The 24951-nt window shown below is 33.1% G+C and overlaps 2 protein-coding genes across 2 annotated transcripts; both read left to right on the plus strand.

Annotated features, from left to right (window-relative positions):
• Positions 1-828: 828 nt before the first annotated feature.
• Positions 829-20879, plus strand: LOC146163069 (NACHT and WD repeat domain-containing protein 2-like). The gene is made up of 31 exons (XM_083382844.1): positions 829-885; positions 1751-1907; positions 3217-3357; positions 3578-3666; positions 3865-3963; positions 4473-4652; positions 4986-5121; positions 5679-5777; positions 6136-6263; positions 6490-6671; positions 7205-7409; positions 7722-7884; positions 8217-8436; positions 8789-8919; positions 9103-9163; positions 9674-10742; positions 11046-11148; positions 11511-11656; positions 11953-12076; positions 12323-12455; positions 12864-13106; positions 13583-13762; positions 14208-14448; positions 15006-15095; positions 15633-15782; positions 16916-17074; positions 17468-17644; positions 18131-18317; positions 18893-18998; positions 19370-19481; positions 20529-20879. The coding sequence occupies exons 1-31, from the start codon at positions 829-831 to the stop codon at positions 20622-20624; spliced, it is 5364 nt and encodes a 1787-aa protein (XP_083238970.1). The 3' UTR covers positions 20625-20879.
• Positions 20880-23081: 2202 nt separating this feature from the next.
• LOC146163070 (uncharacterized) lies at positions 23082-24720 on the plus strand. Its single transcript, XM_083382845.1, has 3 exons — positions 23082-23218; positions 23864-24057; positions 24162-24720. The coding sequence occupies exons 1-3, from the start codon at positions 23207-23209 to the stop codon at positions 24718-24720; spliced, it is 765 nt and encodes a 254-aa protein (XP_083238971.1). The 5' UTR covers positions 23082-23206.
• Positions 24721-24951: the final 231 nt, after the last annotated feature.

Below are 24951 nucleotides of genomic sequence, written 5' to 3' on the forward strand. Positions count from 1 at the left end.
CTTTAGTAGAAAGCTAAAGGGCGAGATCGCATTGGCTTTGACACTGGCGTTCGACATGTGTTTTGACTGGCACGCTTTCAATTGAAATGACTTATTGCGGTAAATTGCCTTTCAATGTAATTTCACGCTCCACTCCTATGTAACAACTCGTGACTTTTGGCACGGGATTTAATTAGCTGCTGTATTGGGCTTGAGACGACACGCGTGGAGGTAGCAAGGTAGACCAGAGGTTTAAATCAAGCCCCTTGAGATTATCTAAATAACAGGATAAAATTTTTGCTTTTTTGCATATTTTTAAGTAGACGCCAATAGCCGAAGGTTAGGAGTTCTAAAGAACCACAAAAGTTAAATTATCTCTTAATACAGAATACTGCTGTCACGCTCAAAACGCCAGCGTAAGTTCTGCTAAAATACCTCATTCGAATAAAACGAAGGTTAGGAGTTAGGCGTTTTATGACTTTGAAATTCTTTCAGTGTCTCATGATTGCGTCTGGAAATTGATTTTCCTGATCTTCGCCATTGGGACAAAAAATGTCACCCTTTTATTTTGTTCTGCAAGTGTTAATAATTTTTCTGTGGCTCAGGCTTTCCGGTTCACATTGTTTTGAAATCTCTTTATTTCTGTGAAATTATTTCACTAGTTACTGATTTTGACGACAGTGTTTTTCTTTTTGACAATTTTTTGTGTTGGTCGTCAAAACTTATAAAACTTTTTCTCGTTCTACAGCAAGGCAACCTAAATATTTGTCACCGCAAACAACGTGTTCCCTTCGGTAATGTGGATTAACTCAAACTTAACGTGGTTTGATTTTGAAATGTTTTAAAAAAATGGAAAATCGAGCTTCGCGGAAAACTTCGAGTCTACGAAGAAGCAAGTTGGTTAAAGTAAGTAATTACCTAATTGTTTTTTCTATTTGGACTAAATAGAAAAATCAAAAAGGTTCACTTTGATGTAAACCAGTGTGACCCAGAATGGGCGTCGCCGAATGTGCCTTACTAGATTCTGAGCAAGATTTTTAGATAATTGCGTATTGGAGATATGGCCATTTTAGTTCGATTTGAACTTATATTATGCGATTGTCTTATCTTTGTTTTGTTCGCTATAAACTCACAAAAAATCCAGTGAATCGAGTCGCCAAATCTTTATTATACTTGCAATTAGTAATTGTGTCGCCGCGATAAATTGTTGAGAAACACTGATGTAAACGATCAGCAGCTTACAAAAAACATTGTGATCTTATTTCGCGTACTTTTCTTTGGTGCTTCGTACGTAAGTATATAAATCGAAACAGAGCTGTAAATAAAAAATAACACGAAACGAAAGTTTTTGTAATTATCGCAGTAATTGCGAAACTTGACACTTGGGCCCCCTCCTCACCCAGACCCATGTTTCCAGTAAAGATGTCGGAATTGTCTGGGAGCCGATATACGATGCCAAATTACTTCGTGCGTTTCAATATTGTAATGTCAAAGCTGCTAAAACTCATGTTTTACAACACTAGTTCTTTAGTTAGATTAGGGTTACATCGATTAAATTGTATGTTTCTCCATATTCCAAGGTGCGAACGTGAAATCACGGCGAAACATATTCTATAACTAATATATATACTACATTGCTTTGACAAATGCATTTCAAAGCAAACAACGAAAATTATTCTTTTGTCACCGTTATGGTTCAGTAAACATAGTAAAAGGGTCCAGGACTACAAGTTTGGAAAGTGCAAAGTAATAACTTAAATATTTCTCACAGAAAACGACTTGCGCCCAACGAGCATTCTCCTCGACCTCTGACCTCACAGCAGGGGTCAAAAGTTCATCCTCCCTTGGACGCTTTACTGGGGATCTGACGTCATCATCGGGTAATTTATCCTCGACTACACAGTTCCTTAAATTTTTAAGCACGGGGCGCAATAAGCACAAAATGCACACCTTATCATTACCTAATGATACACACATAACGACCCACTTACTACACGACAAAAGCTATAGGAAAAAAGTACGAATAGGTAATTTTGTGAAATTGCTAAAAGTTGCGACCCTTTTGACAATCTCTAGCGCAGGGAGTCTTACACTTCTTATACCGCGGACCCCTAGAATTTTTGTTTGCTTCGCACGGACCAGTAAAGAAAATAAATTCTTAGTGATGACGTCATAAATTGACGTCATAATACACAAACAGACTTCAGAAATAATTTTCTGTTTCCAGTCCAAAAATGTGTGTCTAAGTATATTCAGTGCAAAAACGTTTTATTTTTAACTATAGCCTACTATTTTCTTTGAAAAATAGATTGCTTGAATATACACTAATAGTTTAATTGAGCATTCATGGCGCCCTAATGCTAGTTTACGTACCCCAAAAGCGCCATGCACCCAAGTTTAAGAACCCCTGCTCTAGCGGCAGACATACCCTACACAATTTAATCACTGTTCAAAACAATTTCGTGATTTGCCCTTTTGTAATGTTTCAAATTATGATAGTTTATGGGTAAATTAACAAACTCTTGTGTCTCAAATTATACAAGACATTTTAAACTTTTTGTTAAAACTTTTAACCCTAAATATTTTTCTCACCTTTGCATTTTAAAATAAAGTGTTAGGGTATTTTCCCTGTTACGGTAATTTGCAAAAATTTGCACAATTTTAAAACTTTAAAGTAAAACAAAGAAAGAATGTCTTACATTAAGCCCGTAAAATAAATTAGGGTTGCCAACTTATTATTTCTCTCTTTGAGTTAAAATACGCATAATATCAACTACTTTAAAAGTTGCACTTTCAGCGGCGAACGTAGACGCTTTTTGGTATAGTACTTGGCACATAAACATTTCCCCGTGCATTATTTACAGTTTCCGGTCTTTGTCATAAGGTAAATTAAAAATCCAAATGTTTTATTAAACGATCAAGCATCTTTATTTGTGATAATAACCTATTTGTTTTGCCTGTGTAGAGGAAATCTTGGTGCTGCTGCAGATTCCTACCACTTTTTAGAGAAGTGGATATTTAACATATTCCATTATTAGTTAAACATTCAATAATACTGGCTGAACAAAGAAATACCAATAAAAAATATTACCAAAAAAGTTTTGCCAGAATATTCCATAGTATATTTGTCCGTTAAATATTAGTCAACAAATTTATTTACACCAGAAGAGAAATAATTGGTAATTTGCCTAGTGGAATGCACCTTATTTCAACCACACTGAAATTGATTTTGAGCAGCCTCTCTGAAAAGCACATGGTCTTCACAACCAAGAGTGAATGACTTTGTCGAACAAAAAGCAATTTTACATGGGAACCTCAAAGTGATTTCAGAACCAAGATTATCGTGTGTGCAGACCTATCTGTGCTGCAATAAAGATGGTAAACACTTTCTATTGTTTGTTTCTTTTCTACTTTCTGTTTTAGTTGTTTTTTGTACTTTAGATGTGCTTAAGTTACATTAATATAAAAATAATATGAATTCCTTTTTGTCTTAAATCTGCATTAATTATGTTTTCAAAATTTAACTAATTAGAAATTGCTGCTCAATTGGCTAATTTTAAATAAACATATTTATGTTTACATTTTTTTCCTGTCTTAGATTCATATTTAGAGAGAGTTGCTTTGCGAAAAAGCATAGTTTGCAAATTGCAGAAAGAATGTGAAAGTAAATGGGATGTTGAGTTTAAGGTATTTTTTTATTTTTCTTAAAATTGCAATACTTTGGAAAGTTTGGTATTTAGGCTTAATCTTAGCTACCGTATTGTTGATTTATGAAATTTTCTACTTTTTATAAACTATAATTAAATTTATGTGTTAACTTAAACATCATTTCCTTGTAGTGTATATTGTTTTATTTATAACTAACTGCTTTTATTGTATTTTAAGTTGGTTGATCCAAATGGTTGGAATAGAAATGTCAGTATTTTGGAACGAAAACTTGAAATAAAACGATGCAACGAAAAGTCCCTCTCTGTTGGATTTGTGGTAAGATTTTTTATTTAACTGTATAATGAATTGTAAAGCCAGAAAGGTCATCTTCAGTTAATGTGACAATTTAACACAGCTTGTATCAAAACGTCTTTATCAAGATTAAGTCGATCTACTCGACCTTTTTGGCTTTTAAAATTCATTAAGCCACATAACAGATAAATTTTTCATTTCATTTGAAACAATATATATATATTTTGGAGCATAATGGTTGAAGGTCTTAGTAAGATGTAATAAGAATATTAAAGCCCATACAGAAGAAAAGCCCCCTTCTGTATGGGCTTTAATGTTCTCATTAATATATATATATATTTAATGAAACATATCTACACACATATGTGTGCTAACAACTGAAATCTATCCCTTCTGAAGTTGCTTTTTGCCATTGCTTTCTGCAATGGCTTTCAGTGTAATATATATATACTAATATAATGTTTTTCTGTAAATAAAGTGCCCCAAAGAAATCAAATAAATCAAGTTGTTTTAAATGCTTTCATTTTTTCCAGGCATTCATCGGTCAAAAGTACAGTTCTGCTTACGTCCCCCCAAAGATCGATTCTCGATTGTTTGAAGTTTTCCTTAAAGTTGCTTACGACCTTAAACCCCCAAACTACAGTTTGATTGACAGGTGTTATGAGAGAGACGAAAATGCAGTCCCAGCTGAATATATTCTAAAGACAGAAGTGGTATGTTTTTCTCTAATTGAATAGATTTGTGTTTTTGTGTGTTATATTTGGAAATAAGTAGTTTTTCTTTATCTATAGCTCTATGTTTTGTCAAGTTAATTTCAGATAAATTTTTATTTTATAACAATAATATTTTAACACAATTACATAAACTTTATCTTAATATACTTCAAAGAATTCTCTATTTTGTTATTTGTGGATTCTGCGATTCTACATAAATTTAAATTCCTAATGATGAGAGAATTTTTTATAAAACTTCACACAAAATTATTTTAGTAAAATTTTCCTAAACCACTTGATTTATTTCACTTAATGTGAGTTTATATTATGCAGCTGGCTGTAGAAAATGATAAAAATTTACTTGAAAGTCGATCTTTGAAACTGCAAAGTGTCCTTCAGTTGGTTGCAACAAAAGCTCTCGAACAAAAACTAACGACAGAACAGGAAGTTGAAGAATTCATGCTTTCTTGTGAGTAAAAGATGATCAGTTATGTATAGGGATGTATATTAATATTGGTACTCGTCCGATATCCCAGGGTATCAGTGCCTATCCGATAACGAACATGTTATATTTTAGATTACAACCAGCTTTAAAACCTTTAACCGTTTGCATGTAATGTTGCTGCCAATTGTACAATTATTCTTCCAGCTAAAGTTTATTAAAATACCAACATTTCGACTACCTATTCAGGCAATCTTCTTTAGTGCAATATTATTGAAAATATATATATAACAATAAAGGAAAAAACAAATGGACCAGGTTCAAAACCACGAGGCGAGAAAAATGAGATACACAATCGATAACCGGACAATGCAAAAAAACAGGCTGCAGCTTTTGAAGCTCGCTACTACACTGAAAATGATAGGAAGGTGCAAGAAAAGTGCCTTGCTTAATGTTAAACATGAGCATGTCAAAACAACGAAACATTAAACAAAACACTTTATAAAATTTTGCCGGACGAACAATTTTCAAATTATTCTGTTTATTTTACTGCATGTGTATATAATTATTTTTTTTTGTTGAAGGTCTTGATGTTGAGCTCGAGTGTGGTTTATTTGGGAGGGAGGTTTCTGACCCAGAAAGATTCTTGTGTTACATCAGAAATATTTCGGAAATGGAAACCGGTGAGTCTTTGATGCTGCTGGTGACTAAATGGTAAACAAAATGCTTGATAAAAAGTACTAAAAAAACAGCGTGATTTGTTTTGATTACTTTTTAAATTGCTTTTTTAAACCTTATAAGTCACAATAAAGCAGTTGTTTAAAATATTGATATTCCAAAAAGATTATTTGATTAGTATAAGATGGTTGTGTAGCATTATGCATGAAAACAACAACAATATTTTTTTAGACAGGTGTAATTATTGTGTTTTTGTTTAAAAATATTAAACAACCTATTTTTTTGAAATCTTGTTTATTCAAAAATTTAATATATATATTTCCTCCAAGTAACTTAAACTGTTTACTTTTTTCTTATTTACAGACATGAATATCACAAGGGTGACAAAGTATGTCGATGTTTTGGTAAAAAATACCAACAACTTGTCAAAATATGTTTCTGGTGATTTAATCGATAGTTCAGCCCAAAGCAAGATTTACGACATTAGAAAGGTTGTTTTTACTTAAGTTATTTGCTATTTGGTGTTAATTTTGTGTGGCACAATAGCTCTACATATTTTTTTCTTTATGTGGTTTAAAGGCATTTGTATTAAACAAAAAAAATACTAAAAAAAAAGTTATCTGAACATTTCTAAATATATTAACATATTACTTGCACCTTGTTGTTTCAAAGCTGATTTCAACGATCAAAACCTGGAAGTACTCGTTTTGTCTGCAGGTTCGCCTTCCGTTACTTGTGTCCGAGTCTGACGGAGAATTCCAAGTTTACACTTGCTCCGTTAAATGGCTCCCCCAAGTGGGCATAAAGCCTGATACTCACCGTTCTTATCTCGACGACTTTTGCAATCAGTTCCTGACACATGTTGACAAACTAACGCAAGATAACATTGAGCATGCAAGGTTGGTTTGGGTTAGGACAGTGATGTTCAATCGGTGTTATGTTTCGTGAAACATTGTCAGGTGTTCCACGAGAAATTTTAGTTTTGTAATGTTCCAACACAGCTACGGTAGAAAATCACTGGTTTTACATAATAGATTTAAGTATTTTTTGTTTTCTGAAAAGTAATTATTATCCGCTCTGGTCTGCTAAAATTTCCAATGGGGATTTGCCTAATTTATTGTTATGTAATAATAGGACTCCAAATCGTCACAGGTTTTACAAAATGAAAAATGTTACAAAACAAATAACTTAGGAAGTAAACTTCTTATTTTATTGTTTACTGCCAATTTCTTGCTTTAAACTGTTTGTAATCTTTTGTAACTTCTGTAATTTGTAAATAGACGTTTGATTTTCTCTTGCTTAAAAATAAGAAAAAGTATTTTGAATACGAATTATTGTCTAAAAAAGTTTTTTGAAATATTTGCACAAAGTACTATAAAACTTTCAAATATTTACCAACTTACTTTCAAAACTTAGAATTTTTTATATGCAGACGTAGGTCTCAGTTGAGTGAGGTTCTTTGTCATTGTCTCATCGCTAAAAAAAATTGCGAAAAATACCAAGACAGTGATCTTCATTCAAGCGTAACTGAGCGAATCAGTGATTACATCTACGACTCATCCAACAACGCTCCTCTCCTCCTGTTTGGTGACTCAGGGACCGGAAAATCAAACTTAATATCAAAAGTAGCACTTAACGTGAGTTGATCTTTACAAGTTAAAAGTGATTTATTCTATTTCCTCACTGTGGAGATTATACACAAACTATGCGGCTAAGAAAAAAATAATATTTATTGGAATGGTAATTTATTTGTGTTGCTTTTGTACGTTATATGGATTTATGTAAATTATAAAAGTTGGGGTTTATTGGATTTAGTTTTTATTGTTTCTTACAATTTAATGCTTCACTTGAACAAAATATGCAGGTTTGTATGGCACTTAACTTTGAAATTATTTCACAATCTTGTTGTTATTTACTCTCCTCTTAACTCATTCAACACATTTTTTTAGATCCGTGAATACTTTCCGCCATCGTGTGACGTTATTTGTATCGTTCGGTTCATTGGTTCAACGTTAAGTTCTTCTTCACTCCCATTATTGCTCGATAGTATTTGCTCACATCTTGAAAAGTGCCTCAAAGTTGACAAAAGTCAAGTAGCAGTTTGGTGTACAGGTGCAAAAGTTTTTCTATTTGGTTCAAAATACTTTATATTATTCTGTAATGCAAAATACTTTCCTTTAATCATTTCGTATTTCTAGCCACTTTAGAAGTTAAAATGAGTTTTCTATCTACATGTTTACTTAAAAAACTGAAAAAGTTTTAAACAGTGCATAGCTTAAATTTGGTGAAAAAAAAAGGATTTCCCATTTTTTAATTGCTTATAGATATTTTTTTTTAAGTTTTCCCTTTATTATAATTATACCAAGTACAAAACTGGGAAACTGTTTGAAAATATTTTTTTACTGCTATAAGATTTGATCTGGATTTTCTATTTTTTATTTCAGAAACCTCCTTCTTAGTTGAAAGGTTTTTGAATTTATTAAGTTTTGCGAAGCCCGGTCAGCCAATTGTGGTTCTGGTTGACGGGATAGATTGCTTGAAAGAATCCTCCTCGTTCGAGACTTTGGACGATTGTTTCCCGAATGATCTTCCACCAAATGTAAAAATAATTCTCACTATCGACGAAAATCACAAAATGACGCAAAAACTCTTGCTCGAAAAAAGGTGAAAAATACTTTTAATTATAAACTAACTTGAGAATAATTCTTGAGACAGCTGGTTGATCAGATCTTACAAGTTTTTAGGCCTTCATTGTACTTTGATAGGTGATTAAATTTAGTTATTCAACCTAAATATACCCAGTATTCTATTCTTATATTCCCATAATTTCTGAAGAGTCTAATTTCAGCTATATATAATCTTATTGATGCTAATGGTTAAATTTGAAGGGCTAATATAATTTTAAGTAATATATTATTGGATGCCGTATATTGTAAAATGTGGTTTTTAATATCATTTTCTTGTATTAAGTTTTAATTGCATGTTTTATACCTATTGTATTTTTATCCATTACCAGGCAAAATGCTATTCATCTTGACAAGTTAAGTCAAAAGAGGTTTGTTGCATTGGTACAAAATCTCCTCTCAAACAAATGTCGGAAAATAACGACAGGCCAATACACAATTGCAATGCAAGCCTTACAAACGAGTGAGTCACATAATTAAGCTTTTTAGTCGAATGTAGTTTGTTTGAAATTTTATAATTTACCTTATTAACCTTTCTAATATATTATGGGTCAACGGGTGTAGTTTTTTGTATATTATTGCTGCTTTAACAAAACATGTGGCAACAAAATTGAAAATTGTGTTTTTATGTTGTTTTATTCCACAGATAACAAAGGTCTTCAGTTCAGTCCATCACAAGCCACACTTGTGTATGCTCAAGCTAAACAGTAAGCTAACTAATTTTAAAAAACCTGCTAAGAAATCGAACATTTGATTTGCTTAATTCAAGATTAACCTGTTTTTTGAGCTTTAAAGCAGGGTTTTTGCCTTATTGAACATAAGTGCTACATGGCTACCAAGTCATACAATATGGCCATGAGTTTGTTACACTTCTGAAAATATCAATTTTGCTCAGTTTGCTTTTAGTGATATATTACTGATTAATGATATTCATGTAGAGTTAAAAACATGCCCATGTTAGAAGTTAATAAAAGATCTTATGGTTTTTAAAATGCTACTTACTTCTGTATGGGCTTTTTATATTCTTACTACCTCCGGCCATTATGCTCAAAAATGATACTCATCTTTAAGAAACATTAATAATAGTTTTACAAAATATTTCTATTTTATTTAAAGCTCACCAGTGTATAACTCCAGCTCTTGTGGTCCTTATGTGTGAGCTTTGTTTGAATAATGTATTAACGCGATGTAATGGATTTCACTTGTATTCATTTTAGATGGAAATCATTTTCTGGTGTAACCAGTGAAGACATTGGTCAAGGTGAATTAGAGGTCACCCAAAGGTTGATACTCAGCATAGAAATCAAATATGGCCGATCGCTTGTGCGTTCAGCCGTGAAGTTCCTGTCTTGTGTTAAGTTCGGGATTACGGAACAAGATTTGCGGACGCTTGTTGCAATAAATGAGAGAGTCAAGTCTGAAATAACAGAGCGATGTAAATCTTATCAAAATGATGCTTTGGACGATTCTGAGTATATTTCTCAATGCATTTTGGAGGATTCGGTTTCAATGATTCTCAAAGATCTCGCCGAAATTTTGTGTGTTAAAACTATTGGAGGCTGTGAGGTTTTTTCCTGGGTGAAAAATGTTAAAAGAATTTTCACCACTGACAAATTGCATAGCGCTAAAACTACCTTGTTTGATTTCTATGCCGATTATCTTGAAGGTCAGGTTAAGGTTGAGCGAAAAGTACCACTAAAAGCCGTTCATATTTGCATGGAGGTGTTTGCGATGTTTGAATCGGAAGAAAATGAAAATCGCGATGAAATGTTGATAATCTGTCCTTTCAACTTTTGCTGGTTAAACACAATCCTTACTTCTTTTGGAGCAATTCAACTTTTGATTCTACTGAAACAAATTTACAATTGCCACAAAAAGCAGTCGGTTTTGGTTCTAGAGCGAGCCGTTAGACTTTCCCTGCCTGTTATCAGCAAATCAAAGTTGACATTCGCTGGAGAACTTTTCAGTAGACTCTACCACCTCTCATCCACTTTCCCACTGATTAACGAACTGCTCATCCAGTGTACTTTTCAAAAAAGCTCAAAACCAATTTTACTTCCGGCCGGAGTTCATGCTTCGGCCCCCGGTGCCCCCCTTAGAGTGTCCATTGTTGAATCACAATCGGTGACAAAGGGATTGCGGGCTTATGCCAAAGAATCTTCGCTTAGTCTTGTTTATGCCGCCGGAAAGTCTTTAAAGATTTACGACATTTTAAACGGCGATCTTGTCCGAGAAATTTTATTTAAGGACTCTGTGGAATGGATAAAGACTTCCCTAGATGTAAAGGTGGGTTAGTTTATATATTTTCAAATTAAGGGAGCTAGAAATGTTTATCAGAATTATTTCTGTAACTGTACCTTATTAAATATTCCTAGTTAATTTAGTTGGTCAGATTGTAATATATGTAAAAACATTTTTTTGGTACACAAACTTGTATTGAAGTAATATTTTGGAAATTTGAAGTGAAATATAAGTATTGGCCGTACTGGTTTGATGTTTTGGCTTTAAAACTATATATGTTTGTTGTTAGGCTGTATACTTCCTATAAATTCATGCATATAAACTCAACACCGACTTTTTATTTTTTAGTATATAATTGTTTGCACAACACCAAACTCAAGCCTATTTATTCTTGAAGAAGCAACTGGAACTTCTCATCCTAAAATATCACTCAAAAACTACTTCCATAAAGGTTTGTGTATAACAACTTCATATAGACTTCTCTATTTGGAGCTTAGTGTTCAAAAATGCTTTTGGCAAGATCAAATCTGGTTTGTTTAGTCTATTTAACAAAAAATAATAAAATTATATGAAGAATGTAGTTTACATTAAAAAATGCTATCAATAGTATTATGTTTTATAAAAAAATTTTACCCTAATTATAACAAACTTGTTATTGAAATCCCTTGGCAATATTATTGTTTTATATAGAAAAAGTGTGTTGAAACCAATTGTATTTTCTGCAAAACTGTTTATTTTTTAAATCTTTAGCATAATAAGCCACAAAACCGTAACCTGTGGTTGCGTTTTTTATTGTTTTTTTTTAATTTCTAGGCTTCCATGAAAAGCCAATGGCTGCACTTGACGCATTTGCGAGCAAAAACTTTCTCTCAGTTTTCCAACCTGGACACAGCAATGTTGTCATTGTGGTCGACTTGCCTGAGAGACAAATCTACCTGGTCCTGTCTTGTCTGGAAAAGGTAATCCTACAAAGTAGAGAAAAGATCCAATTTTGCTTTCCAGAAGGCTATAAAACATTTTAAAGGCATTTTTTTTAAAAACATCTATATTTTGAATAAAATATTATAAAGTGTAATAGGTATATAATTTTAATATAAAGTATACCAAAAATAAAAAAAATATAAAAAATTCAGAACACAATACACGTTTGTTTTTGTTTTTTAATAAAAATACTTTAGCAAAAGTTTTTGAAGTGCAGACTTTATTGTTAAGCACGTCATGATTGACGACACCAAAATAAATACTTTTTTCTCAGGTTTTGTGTTGCCATATTTCCACAAATGAAAAACACATTTTTGTTTTGACTGTTTCTCAATCTGTTTGGGTTTATGACATCACAACAGGAGACAATATTAGTTGTCTTTACACTAATACTCCAGGTGTGGCCATTATTTTTCTGTGTTAATATTGATTTTATTAGAATATTGAATAATATAAATGTTTATGTTTGTAAAGTTTTTATTTAATTGTTTTGCATCTATTTAGAGTATTTAATATTTAACCATGACAAGGCAAAAATATTTGACATTTTATATTTATGAGGCTCATTTAAATACAGCAAAATATTTGCGTTTTTTGTTTCTAGGGATCCAAAGAGACCATTTTGAAACTTTTTTATTTTTTAGATGATCCTATAAATTATTTGTTTGAAAGCCACCAGCAAAGTTTTATTGCTGTGCATTTGACTGGTTTTGTCAATATTTGGAATTTTTCATCATTAACCGGACAATTTACCCTTACACATGAGATTGACTCAAGGTGAGAACAATTTGGATTTTTTAAATTGCATTTTTATTTAAAATCCAAACAAACTCAAAATCAATCATATTTTTATAGTAAAAATACTTTTTTACTTGTTTAATTTTGGTGTCCAAAAGGTACTGCTAAGTACTTTTCATCTTTATCAAAAACAAATAGGATTTAAACATTCTAAAGGACCAAATAATTCATAACTAATTGGCAATGGTTGTACTTTCTTCCACAAAACAAACCATGAGGATATTTCTGTTTTACAAAATATCTCTAATAGAATTTTATAATTTTGATGAAAAAATAGTTAGTGTCTACTGTAAACTCTTAAAGAATTATTCTTTCAGGAATTCACTCATAGTTAAAACAATTTAATCTATTAGAACAAAACCCCTAAATACAATAATCGATTTTTAGGTCTTCTCGCTTAGCGAGCAACCGAGTCCAGCAGGCAGCGCTATCTAGTGGCAGAGACCTCCTGGTGGTGACAAAGGGCGCAGAGGTCGATGTTTGGAGCCTTGACGATTGGCAGGCTCGTGTTGAGGTCGTGGCACGTTTGGGCGAGCGGTTCTCACAAGCAAACCTCACCAACTGCAACAAATACCTGCTCATTACCCTGGAAGGAACTGATTGTGCTATTTATGTTTGGAGTGTTGAAAGGTTGGTGCTTAATGTTTTGTACTTATGGCTTGATGTGTTAAAGGCTCTTAGTTTAGCTTTGGGATAAAGCTGGTCTAATCAGCATAGTTCTAAATGGCCAACCTTTTTGCATGGTGTCGACTTTCAAGTAATATGACACGAATAATTCCTTTATAGTATCTTTTAAATTCGTGTTTTAAGCTTTCCAAATTTGAAGTTTAGGAAATGCTCTTCATTTTTTAAAAGAAAACTAGCAGTTTTAGATTAGATATTAAATCATTTTTCCCACATGTCCAAACCTTTTACTGCTCTTAAGAACAACAATAGAATATTTTATAATTGCAATTAAAATTTGTATTATATATGTTACTATATTAAGTATCTTTAAAAAGCTTCCGAGGTATTTCACCTTTGTAACTATATATTTAAAATATGTTTGATTACAGCTTTTATAAAGCAAATCAATACTATTTTCAATAAAAAAGTTTTATTTTTAGTGCCACTTGTATTTCGATCTTGGACGGCCATTTATCAGACGTGTCGGTTATATCGGTTCCACAGGCCCCAGAAGGAGACAATAATAATTTAATGGCTGTATCGTTTGCAAATCTTGATTCAATCAAGGTTTGGAACTTGGAAAATATTTCCTTTATTCCCTCGGTGACCTCAACTGGAAGGTGGACATTGTTACAAAGTTTCTCTAAAAATATAAACAAATTATTTTTAATATTTTTAAATATGTTTAACTTGTATAACAATTTTTTTATATATATTTATCAAACAGCAAGCTCTTATTGTGGAAAGGAGTAAAATGTGTTTAAGTTTCGTTTTTCAAGTTTTGTACATGTGCGACAAGAATTGTTCATTCAAGCATATTTTTAGCTTTTACTAAAAAAAATAATCATATTTCCAATGTTTTAAACATCCACATAAAAACATAGACATTATTAATTGGCCTAAAAAAAATTACCATTTTTTTTTTTATTAATTTGTTGCTGTTGACTTTGTGCCTGTGATTTCATTGTTTTTAAAAACACATTGTTTTGAAACAACAAAATTTGCTTAAATATTTCCGATTTTCCTTTTTTGTCGAAAAATCTTTCTAAACCTTGTTTTTTTTAGGTCTGTGAGTTCTGTGTTTTGTGCGGAACATACCACAATTACAACTGACCATAGTCCAGATGTCGTGGTTTGGGAAACGATTAACGGAGACATCAGGTTCACACTGCGCCACCTAGCTGAAGTAAGCCACTGTTGCCATGCTACGTTTGCAAGCAAGATTGTGACGGCAGATGTGGAGGGAAACCAGTATGTGTGGGATCTCAAAACTGGCTCGAACCTGGTCAGGATTAAAGGACCTAAGGTGACATTTAGAATATGGAATAACAATCGATTGATTATCAAAATAGGAAAATTTAAATTGTCATAAGGTCATTTTAATTTGTTTACAATATTATTTTTTATTTTAATATCAAATTGGTATTCAAATAGTTATCAATCAATCATTTCATTTGACTTATATACATTTTATTGAAATTACATTTTATAAATTCTTTAATTTTTTTCAAATTGATTTTCTCATGTTTAGTTTTTGTTGTAAATATGACAGCATTGTAGAGATGCCCTATTGTAGGTTGTCGTTTTATCTTACTTTTTATCCTTACAAATAAATTCTAATTTAAGAAGTTACCAAAAATATAATGGGCCCAACAAACGCACATTTTATGTTTTTTCAAAACAAATAAATTCAGGAATTATTGACACAGCAAAGGTTGTTGTTTTTCTTTTTAAGTTTATATAAACACATATAAGGGTTTTTTAATCATAACCCGTTTAGCTTACACATGAAATGCACTTGTGTTTTAAAAATGTGACATGGTATAGAAACTTTGCATTACAATCACATAAATACTTTTCCAGGTTGATAATATCCTAATCTCACCCAACGAGCAGATTGTGATTTCTATTTTTGCACAAGATGCTTCCGACCAACCCATTAATGCTTCAAGGGTGAGCACATTTTATTATCTAACACCAATTTGTTGATGGTAGGTTTACTTATTTTGGAGGATAATGGTTGGAGGTTGTAGTCAAACATAGTAAGAATATGAAATAACTTAATACAAAAACATTTTACTACCATTTAACAGTAAGAAATTAGGTCAACCAACAAAATAACAAATTCAGCTATTTTTTTATTTTTTATTTAATCATTTGACATTCATGTGTAACTTGTATTAGACTGATGGTTGGACTTTAAAATTACCTAAGCCCCAAAAAATACAATGGGTAAATTTTGAGCTTTTTGACACCAGATATGTAGAGAGGTTACTCACTAAACTAGATATCAAATTTTTCAAATAATAATTTTATTTTACAGTAATTGCTGTTTTTGGAGTTGTGAGATAAACTTATATCTTTTACGTTTGCAAAACTCAAAAAGATATATAATGTACAAAGTATGTAATTTTTTTATATGTAAGATATAGAAGTTCTGTGTGTTGAACTTATTGTGAAATTTAACCTTCATTCTGTGTTTTGTGGCAGGTGTGGAGATTAGAATCATCCCAGGTTGTCTGCACTTTTAACCACCCGCTCTTGAACGCACAAGTCACTTCGAAGAACACTTTCCTTGTCGGTCTTTCACCAGAGGGAGCCCTCAATGCGGTCAGTCTCTGGATGGGAATGCTCGCAAAAGTAAGTAAATGTTGCTAAAAAAATGCTAAAAAAAATTGCGTCAAAAGTTGGGTAAGGGATGCAACAATATGAACTAGCTTTTAAGAAATTATATCTGGGTCCGGAAACTAAAATACCTCTAAAGCATGGGTTTTCAACCTTTTTTTGCTCATGGCCCACTAAATTAGTAAAAAAATGGTGGTGGCCCATTATTAACTTTTAATGAAAAACATGACGTTTCAACAACACAATAAATTATTAAAGCTTTATATTATTTCAAATGTGTTACGTCTTAAATAGCGAGCGTCATGCGAGTAGCTCAATAAATGAAATGGGTAAGCAATTATCAAGGGCAGCCATTAGAAAAGGAGCAGTCCATAATGAAATGCGCCGAAGGCGCCGAAAATTTTACGTATTACATTCCTTTATCTTCTGATTTTGCGGTTTTACAGATTTTCTGAAAACTTTGAAGCCAGTCAAACTCCTAAAAATTGTATATTTCTCGCGTTAATTCGACTGATTAAAAAGTAAAAATTGAAGCACAAGTTACACGGCACACCGGTTGCAGAGCAGTGGGAGCACTGTCCTAAACCAGGCAAAATCACTGCTCGCAAACAAAACAATAATCGTAAAAGAATAATACGTAATGCTACATTTGAACAACCTTCCCGGCATCCGTACCACACGTTGGGTGGCGAGGAACCTAACATATTGTAAAAAGAAATGATGTCACAAAGATAACAATAGGTCGAGGTGTTTGGTATTTATCTTTTGTGTTCATAGTGACATGATTTCTTATATCACTTTATGCCAAGCTCTGTGGCCCACTCAAAACAGCGCCATGGCCCATAGGTTGAAAACCTCTGCTCTAAAGAAAAGAAAAGTTTTTCTACACTTGTATGAGTTCAATTTGGTGTCAAATTCTAAATTTGAAAAAAAAATAAAAAAAACTTACACCAGAAAAGCGATTTCTATCTATAAGACTATATTAAATGAAAATATATTTTAGGCTAATATATTTTATGAACTTTTTTTTAATTTTAATTGAACAAAATTAATTTCACGTTTTTCATTGAATCTTGTTTTTTTTATATTTGTTTTTTTCTCCAAATAATTAAATTATTTTTTACCGAATAATCCTGGTTTCTGTTTAGGTTATTTCCCCTCCCGACACTGCCTTCGTGTTCGCTCAAGCGTTAAAAAAGCGTGACGAGGTCATGACCCTTGACACAAAGAACTACGTCACAGTGTGGAGCATTCCAGAAGGAATAAGTTTGCTGACAATCGACATGAAAGGAAACCTTATGAGAGATGTATAAAGAAACTCTTAATCTGTTTGTTTAAAAAAGCACAGAATACTTACAAACCTGTCTTAAGGGATTTTAACTTTTTAACATCAAAATTTGTTTTAATATTCAAAGTTCGAAGAATATTTAGTTTTTGTTTATTTCAATTGTCTGCAACTTAGGATGCAGATTTGTTTCAACTCGGAGGCAACGGCTGTTGAATGTAACATTTATGTTAAAGCATTTATAATAGTTAATGTTAAAGGAATTATAATTAGCAGTATTTAAGCTTAGCAATTGATAAAAAGGCTTTTGGCTAAAAGGGATTGGAAAAAATATCCCGTTTGTTAATTGTTTTTTTATCAAATTAATTTTTGCAATTAAAAGTTTAAATATTTTTATTTGAACGTAAACACCCAGATACGCGTGAGTGATTCGGGTGCCATTATGACGTTTATGGATCCACGACGTGGTTTGAAGGCGCTTGACGTCAGGAGCGGAAGGTTGCGCGATCTCCAAAACCTCCACTTGCCCCTGACGTACAGGATCACTGGCGATGGACGCTTGATGTATTACCTTTCTATGAACACTTCACAAGTGAGAATTAATCTCAGATTTTACTTCTTGAATTTAATTTAAAACAAATTGAGGCCATTCTGTAATTTCATGTTAACTGTGATCCTACTATTTTATTAATTGAACATTATTCTTTTTTGATTCAATTTAAAATTCTTTTTTGTTTTTATAATAACAAATTTATTTTTGAATTTTTAATCTATTCCTAATCAAGTATTATTACATTTCTATGAACCAGTTTCAGGCAAGAATTAATTGCAAAACATGACTTTCACATTTTTTTGACCTAATGTAGGCACTTTGATTTCACAACAGTTGGATTTTTTGACCTATTGTAAGAGACGCAGAAAAGTTGATGGTAAAAATGATTGGACTAAAATGTGTTTTGAAAAACACATCGTGGTTTGAAATCAACTTTTGCAGAAGACATGCAAAAACATTCCATATTTTAAAATACATAAAAAAAAATGTTTTTTTTTCAAACATTTGTTAACAACAAGTTTTTAGGTAGGTTCGGGCGGTGACCTTGAAGCCGAATATGACCTTGTCCTCGTCAAGCTGGCCAACGGTCGCATATTGGGGACTTACCCGCTGGAAAGTGTTCCTACTTGCGTCTGTGTGTTCAGGGGAGGGAGTAAGGTGGCGGTTGGAACGGATGAGGGGAGGGTAGTCGTATTCAATGTCACCAACCAAGGTCAGGTCAAGGTCATCCTACTGACCGTTGAATTGTCGTGTTTATCTCACTCTCTGTTCCAAGTTCATATTCAAATTGATTAATTTAGTTACGTTCCCAATTTAATTTAAAAGTTTTATTTTCTTATTTCGAAATTTGTTTTTTAAAACAGAAATAAAGTTAAAAAAAAGTTCCACGGCCCTTTTATCTTATAAGCTTTGAATTTAAAGATACAGGCCAGTTTTCTTTCGCAAAGTAAATTACAAGTTTTCAGTTTCCATTTTTATATGTTTACACGAAAGAACATTTTAACGAATTCAAATGATGGTAGAATTTGTTAATTAGAGTCAAAACTGCCTTAGAAATTACTAAATTATCACTTCTATTTTAAAAGAACTACTTTTATCATATCATTTTATGGCGTTTCATTGCAGTTTTTACAATAAATTATATTCTTAAGTGAAGATTAAATTCAATTTTACCGATTTATTTTTAAACCTGAAACATTACCAATTAAACAACCGTCACTATAGTTCACAAAGTATGTCAAAAATCCTTCATGGTCCTGTAAACCCATAACATATTTGATGTTTTAGACTCAAAGAGTGTTTTCTTGCAACCTGCCAGACCCAAGAATTGCTACCGGACCAATTACTACTCGAAGCAGAGATGTGACGCATTCTGGCACGAATACGAGCCAAAGTAAGATCTTACATTGTTTGTGTATACAACAACCTGCTATTTACTACTGTAGACTGTATAATTAACTGGTGTTTGTAACGTTTTACTATTGATTAGTAATCAGGTTTTAATTAATTAGTTTATAATGGAGTTTGTTTAGGTGATTTAAATTGCTTTATTTAATCCACGATTCCTTAGATTAGGGATTTACGATTTTTGTAAAAAAAACAAAATTTCATTTGGTCAATGTATTTGCTCGATTAAAACAACTTCTTCCTCGTTTAGACCCCTTTGTTTCGCCTCCTCATTTCGACCCCTGTGTTCCTCCTTTTGACCCCAGTGTTTCTCATTTCGACCCCTGTGCTCCTCATTTCATTCCCGGTGTTTCTCAGGTACGAGTTGCTACCGAGCACTGTTGCTCCTGAGAGCCGCTCCCACTCCTCCCACCACAAGAGCAGCTCCTCCTCTTTCCTCCAAGGAGCGAACTCAGCCGACCAAAAGAAGGTGACTTGGCTTGCTTTTGTTGCTTAATCAAGAGAGTTGGTAGAGCGATGGTTCCGGCTTGACCGGAGGTCGTGAGTTCGAACCTCACTGCAGGCTAGTTGTTTTTCTAGTCTGCTTGCATCATTGATCGACAGATTTGGTGAGTCTGTAATGGCTTTCAGTGTACTATTGATACGTAAGCCGTAATCGTGGGCCAAAAAATTATGTTAACACTTTGTAACGCTATTTGAAAAACCTTATGCGTTCCGGTAACTTCCACTTATAATTTTCACAGAATTTGTCATCGTTCTGTCATAACATTTTTAACTTATTTTATACATGTATGCTGTAAATTTGTAATAACTTAATTATAAAATTTTGGTTGGCAAATTATTTATTAAATAGTCAAAGTTATTAGATGCTCTGGAAACATGGGGATTGGTTTATGATTTCCTGACAGGAAATACTAGCTTAACACCAACATCAATTAAACACTATTAATATTTCTGAAACTTTGTGTTGGACTACCTTTAACAAATATACGTATTTGGTAGGATTCACTAAAATTTTTGTAAAAATGCCGATTGCTTGGAATAAGAAAGAGGTCCGGTGATCATGACGTTGGTACTTTGCTGAAACACCAAAATAAATGCTAGGCTAAAATTGGCTTCAGCGTTTAAAAGTTAACTACCTCCATTTGTTAATCTACCTTTTTCTGGTAAATTTATCTTAAAGGTATAATTGTTGCAATTCATGATCAAAGTAACTGTATAACTTTGATATCGTATCGGCATCAATCAACTACAAAATCTGACCAGAACCAATACTATCACTCGGCATCGGGTTTCGGCTCCGATATATTTTTTATAAATATTTTTGTTCTAAGCTCGCCGTCATCGACATCGATGTAACACGATCCCTTGCCTTTCTTGCACAGAAATCAATAAACGACGATTTAAAATATTTTTCTTCCAAGTAATCTGCCTTAGTTAAAATCAACGACTTGTTTTTTTACTAACTTGCTGTTAAAATGCATCAGAATATTTACTGTGACTGTTGTTTTTCTAGATGTCGATTCGCATCCAGCGAAATTCAAACCCAGCCGGAAAATCCGTTAACCTCTCACGAATTAGTAACAGCAGCAAAGTTCGTGTGTTCATGTGAATCAAGTATCACGAATCACCAACAGCAGCAAAGTTCGTGTGTTCATGTGAATGAAGTTCACGAATCACCAACAGCAGCAAAGCTCGTGTGTTCATGTGAATAGAGTATCACAAATCACCAACAGCAGCAAAGTTGGTGTGTTCATCTGAATGAAGTATCACGAATCACCAACGGCAGCAAATTTCGTGTCTTCATGTGAGTGAAGTATCACGAATCACCAACAGCAGCAAAGTTCGTGTGTTCATGTGAGCGAAGTATCACGAATCACCAACAGCAGCAAAGTTCGTGTGTTCATGCGAATCAAGTATCACGAATCACCATCAGCAGCAAAGTTCGTGTGTTCATGTGAATCAAGTATCACGAATCACCAACAGCAGCAAAGTTCGTGTGTTCATGTGAGCGAAGTATCACGAATCACCAACAGCAGCAAGTTAGTGTGTTCATGTGAGCGAAGTATCACGAATCACCAACAGCAGCAATTTCGTGTGTTCATGTGAGTGAAGTATCACGAATCACAAACAGCAGCAAAGTTCGTTCATGTGAATCAAGTCTCACGAATCATGTTTCCAAACTACTTGATGTTTCACGAATTGTTTGCTTGTTTGACCTTTTTATATATTATGAATGTAGTGAACTTGGACGAAACTATTCTTGTTCATGTGAACTATTTCACGAAGAGAGTGTTCATCTGAACACTTTTATGAAACCCACCAGATTGCTCATATTTTAATATTATAAATTTTGATGCATTTTGTTTTTATCACCGAATTTTATTTGTTTCAATAAAAATAGTTTATATTCTAAAATACATTGTTTCCATTTCAATAAAGCAATGCTATTATATATAGGTTTAGTTGTGTTACAGCTGAGCATTACTAAAGGCTGGTTCACACTAGACGCGTCTAGCGTCTAACGGCGTCCAGTTCACACATAACGCGTTCCCAGCGTTAACGGCAAATTTCCTCGCTTCTAACCGAAAGTGTCAAAGTTGAAATATTTCAAGTTTTCCGCAATCGAAAGCGTTTTTTAAAAAACGTTTTACGTTAATGCTAGACGCGTCTAGTGTGAGAATATTTTAAAGCTGCGTTGGCAGGGGCTCGCGGCAGTTCAATGTTTATTGTTTTGGGGCCGAGGCTTGAAACTTTTAAAGCTGACGCCACAAACCGTGACGGCATTAAACAAGGTTATGGCAAACAATGCGGTCGCCCGAAAAATATCCGAATATTTGGGGTAAATTGACAAAATGTTTAGTTTTACAAATATGATGCGTGATGCTTTTCGCGCACAATCAAGAATCATAAACTATCCGCTCATTAGCATTTATCAAGATGATTTTGTCAATTTGTGAGGCCGCCATTATTGACCCCACAGCTGTATCTGCACCTAAATCGTGTAAAAACTGTAATTGTGTTTTTTATAAATTTCGCTTTCATGATCCCGAACTATTGTCAAACACTCCACTGCTATGTTCGGCTCTGTTCTAAACTCATTTTTTTCTTGATTTTCCTGAGTAGACATTTCATCCTACGTGAGATAAAAAAACATACGCAGCATGGAAGATATTAGACAAAGTATTTATTACGAAACAATCGTCAATGCGAATTGGAGTTATTTACTTGCTTTTGCTACAAACATCAAAAAAAAATAGCCAATTGCGAAATGGTCAAACTTTGTGGCAAAAAAGTGAAGTTTTTTGGTTTTAGTTTGAGGTTGATTTACGTGCGCAAAAGCAAATTTTACTGCGCAATTGCGCACCTTAGAGGGAACACTGTCCCCAAGCTTTATCTGTCATATTTGAATCTTCTGTCCCAACTTGGCTCCACCATATCTTTATCTCCTCCAACAATTCTTCGTAGGCCTCCACCACTCTCACTCTTAAATTTTATTTCCACGACTCCAGAAAATTCGTCCTAAACTTCGTTTGAGAGAGTTTCTAGCTGCCGTATTGTAGCTGAGTCCAATAGTATATCAGAACCAGAACTACCCTCAACACTGCTCATTTTGAAAAAGCGATGATAAACCTAAACCTTTAAAACAAGTTACTAAACAAGGTTGTCTATTTCAACATTTTACCGGTTGGTTTGTAAACCAGAGAAGTTTTATAATTCGCCAACAGCATAAAAATGTTAACTGTTATAAAAAAACTCATGACATTTCGCCAATTCGTTATAACGAGAAATATTACGTAACTAAGGCGTTATTAAGGCTTCTTCATGTGCAGTGAACCGTATCATACGACCAAACCAAAATAAATGGGTTAAATAAAGAAAATAATAAACTAACTATGGAGTTGCCACTCATTTGTTTAAATATTTGTTATATGTTCAAAACTAAATAATATGTTTTCTTATAAACCTATCACATCTTGCACATTCTTCCATTAATAATAAATTGTTTGGCTACAGTACCTTTTTCTGTCGAACAAAGTTTAAAAAAATATTTACTAAATGCCGAATCGAAGTAAAAAGAGGAACTTCATGTTTTCGTTCTACTCCATTATTGGAATTATTAAAGTTATATGAGCAATACAATAACAATAATGGTTTGTGGTTGGTTGATGCAAAGTTAAACAACCTTTCAAGATGGCTGACCTGGTATGTTTGGTTTAAACCAGTTTGCAATCTTTAATACTCTTTCAATATTGTAGGATAAATCTCAAACAAATATTGAACCTTTAGAACACTTTTGGGCGAACCATGGGGCTTCAAACCAAGATTTCATCTAACTCGTTTTTCCTATTTTTGTAGGAGCTGATTGTTTTGAAAGCATCCGTATAGCTATAGAGTAGTAACGTCGGATAAAAAATACAACTACCGGAAGAGCTTATTTTTAGTATATACTATACCTGGTAGCAACAAGCATATTTATTGAATGTTTTGAATTTTCACCATTTGTTTCATAAATTTTAAACTGTAATCCTACCATCACCACTTTTTTTACATTAACGAAATACAGTTACGAAAAATCAAAACTGAAAACTGGGAGAATAAATATAAAAACACTTGCGGTCCGTTGATTTAAAAAATTAGATTCTAAATATTTAAACAATTTTCACCTTAGGTATAAAACAACTGGTTTACTCCATATCGTTAGTGAAAATATGTCCAAGTTTTACTGCTGGCCAACATATAGTGTATAGTTACATAAGAATTTAGACTTGCTAGCGGGGCGTGTTTAAACCAGTCTTATTATATTTACACTCATAACTTGAATAGTTATGGTTAAAATTATATTTACAGAACCTGTCATTCTCTTCAAAACTTACAGTATTTGACCCAAGTAAGTTTTTAACCAGCAAAGATTTAACTCACTACGTTGGTTGCGGAGCTTTTGCTCATGTTCGAATTTGTGAACATCCAAAGCTCGGAAAAGTTGCGGCAAAGTGTTTCTCAATCACAGGAACAAAAGACGTTATAGAAAAACGCCGCAATGAGTAAGACCGTTGTTTATTTTCAACATTTATTTAATTCTTTTTTTTCCAAAAAAACAAACCTGAAATATATTCATTCAAAATCACTTTTCATATTTTTTGCTCAGCGTTAAAAGAGAAGCAGATGTGTTGGTTCGAATGACTCATCATCATATTTTAAAAATATATGGCATAACAATCTGGAATTTTAGCATGGTTGCCATTATCCTGGAGTATATTGAGTGTGGAAATCTTGATGGTTTACTCCAATCAAGTGAGGAGATAAGTTGGGATCAACGACGACTAATTGCCTCGCAAATTAACTCAGCTCTTAAATACCTTCACAACCATCCAAATGGGCAAAGATTTTACCATGGAGATATCAAGCCAGCTAATGTGCTTCTTGACAAGCGCTTAAATGTGAAATTGGCGGACTTTGGTTCTGTAAATGTGATTACAGCTACTGGGTGGGACTCTACAACTTTAGATTTCACAGCAACAACACAACATACCTTGAGCTATTCAGCCCCTGAAGTGATAAAACGTGAAAACATTGGACCTCCTGCTGATATATACAGGTGGACAGGTTATAAAGTGTGTGTTAGTCACAGTAGGAGGAGACTTAAGTATATTACATATAAACGTAACACTCCGAGCGTGGACACTCTTGGTCGCACTATTATTTAAAACAGGCTGCTTCGGGTACTTTTAATCTGACAAGTCATCATTGTGTACAATAAAATATTTACGAGGCTGCAAAATAGTGGAATACAAATTATCAAGTGTATGTGTATCTTAGACTAAGTAGTGAATAAATCATATTTTTATAAAGAATCAGCATGTAAGATTTTTATTGTAATAAACTTTCTATATACTTGGTTAAAACATAATTGCATATTCCTACGTCACGTGTGCCTG

The sequence above is a fragment of the Ascidiella aspersa genome, chromosome 2 (assembly GCF_963924565.1).
Source record: "Ascidiella aspersa chromosome 2, kaAscAspe10.2, whole genome shotgun sequence".
NCBI lineage: Eukaryota > Metazoa > Chordata > Ascidiacea > Phlebobranchia > Ascidiidae > Ascidiella > Ascidiella aspersa.

Coding starts and splice junctions, on each gene's coding strand:
- LOC146163069 (XM_083382844.1), top strand. CDS start 829: ATGGAAAATCGAGCTTCGCGGAAAACTTCGAGTCTACGAAGAAGCAAG. Junction 7,885..8,216: donor AGTAGCAGTTTGGTGTACAG/GTGCAAAAGTTT, acceptor TTTTTATTTCAG/AAACCTCCTTCTTAGTTGAA. Junction 17,645..18,130: donor TTTCTATGAACACTTCACAA/GTGAGAATTAAT, acceptor ACAAGTTTTTAG/GTAGGTTCGGGCGGTGACCT.
- LOC146163070 (XM_083382845.1), top strand. Junction 24,058..24,161: donor ATAGAAAAACGCCGCAATGA/GTAAGACCGTTG, acceptor TTTTTTGCTCAG/CGTTAAAAGAGAAGCAGATG.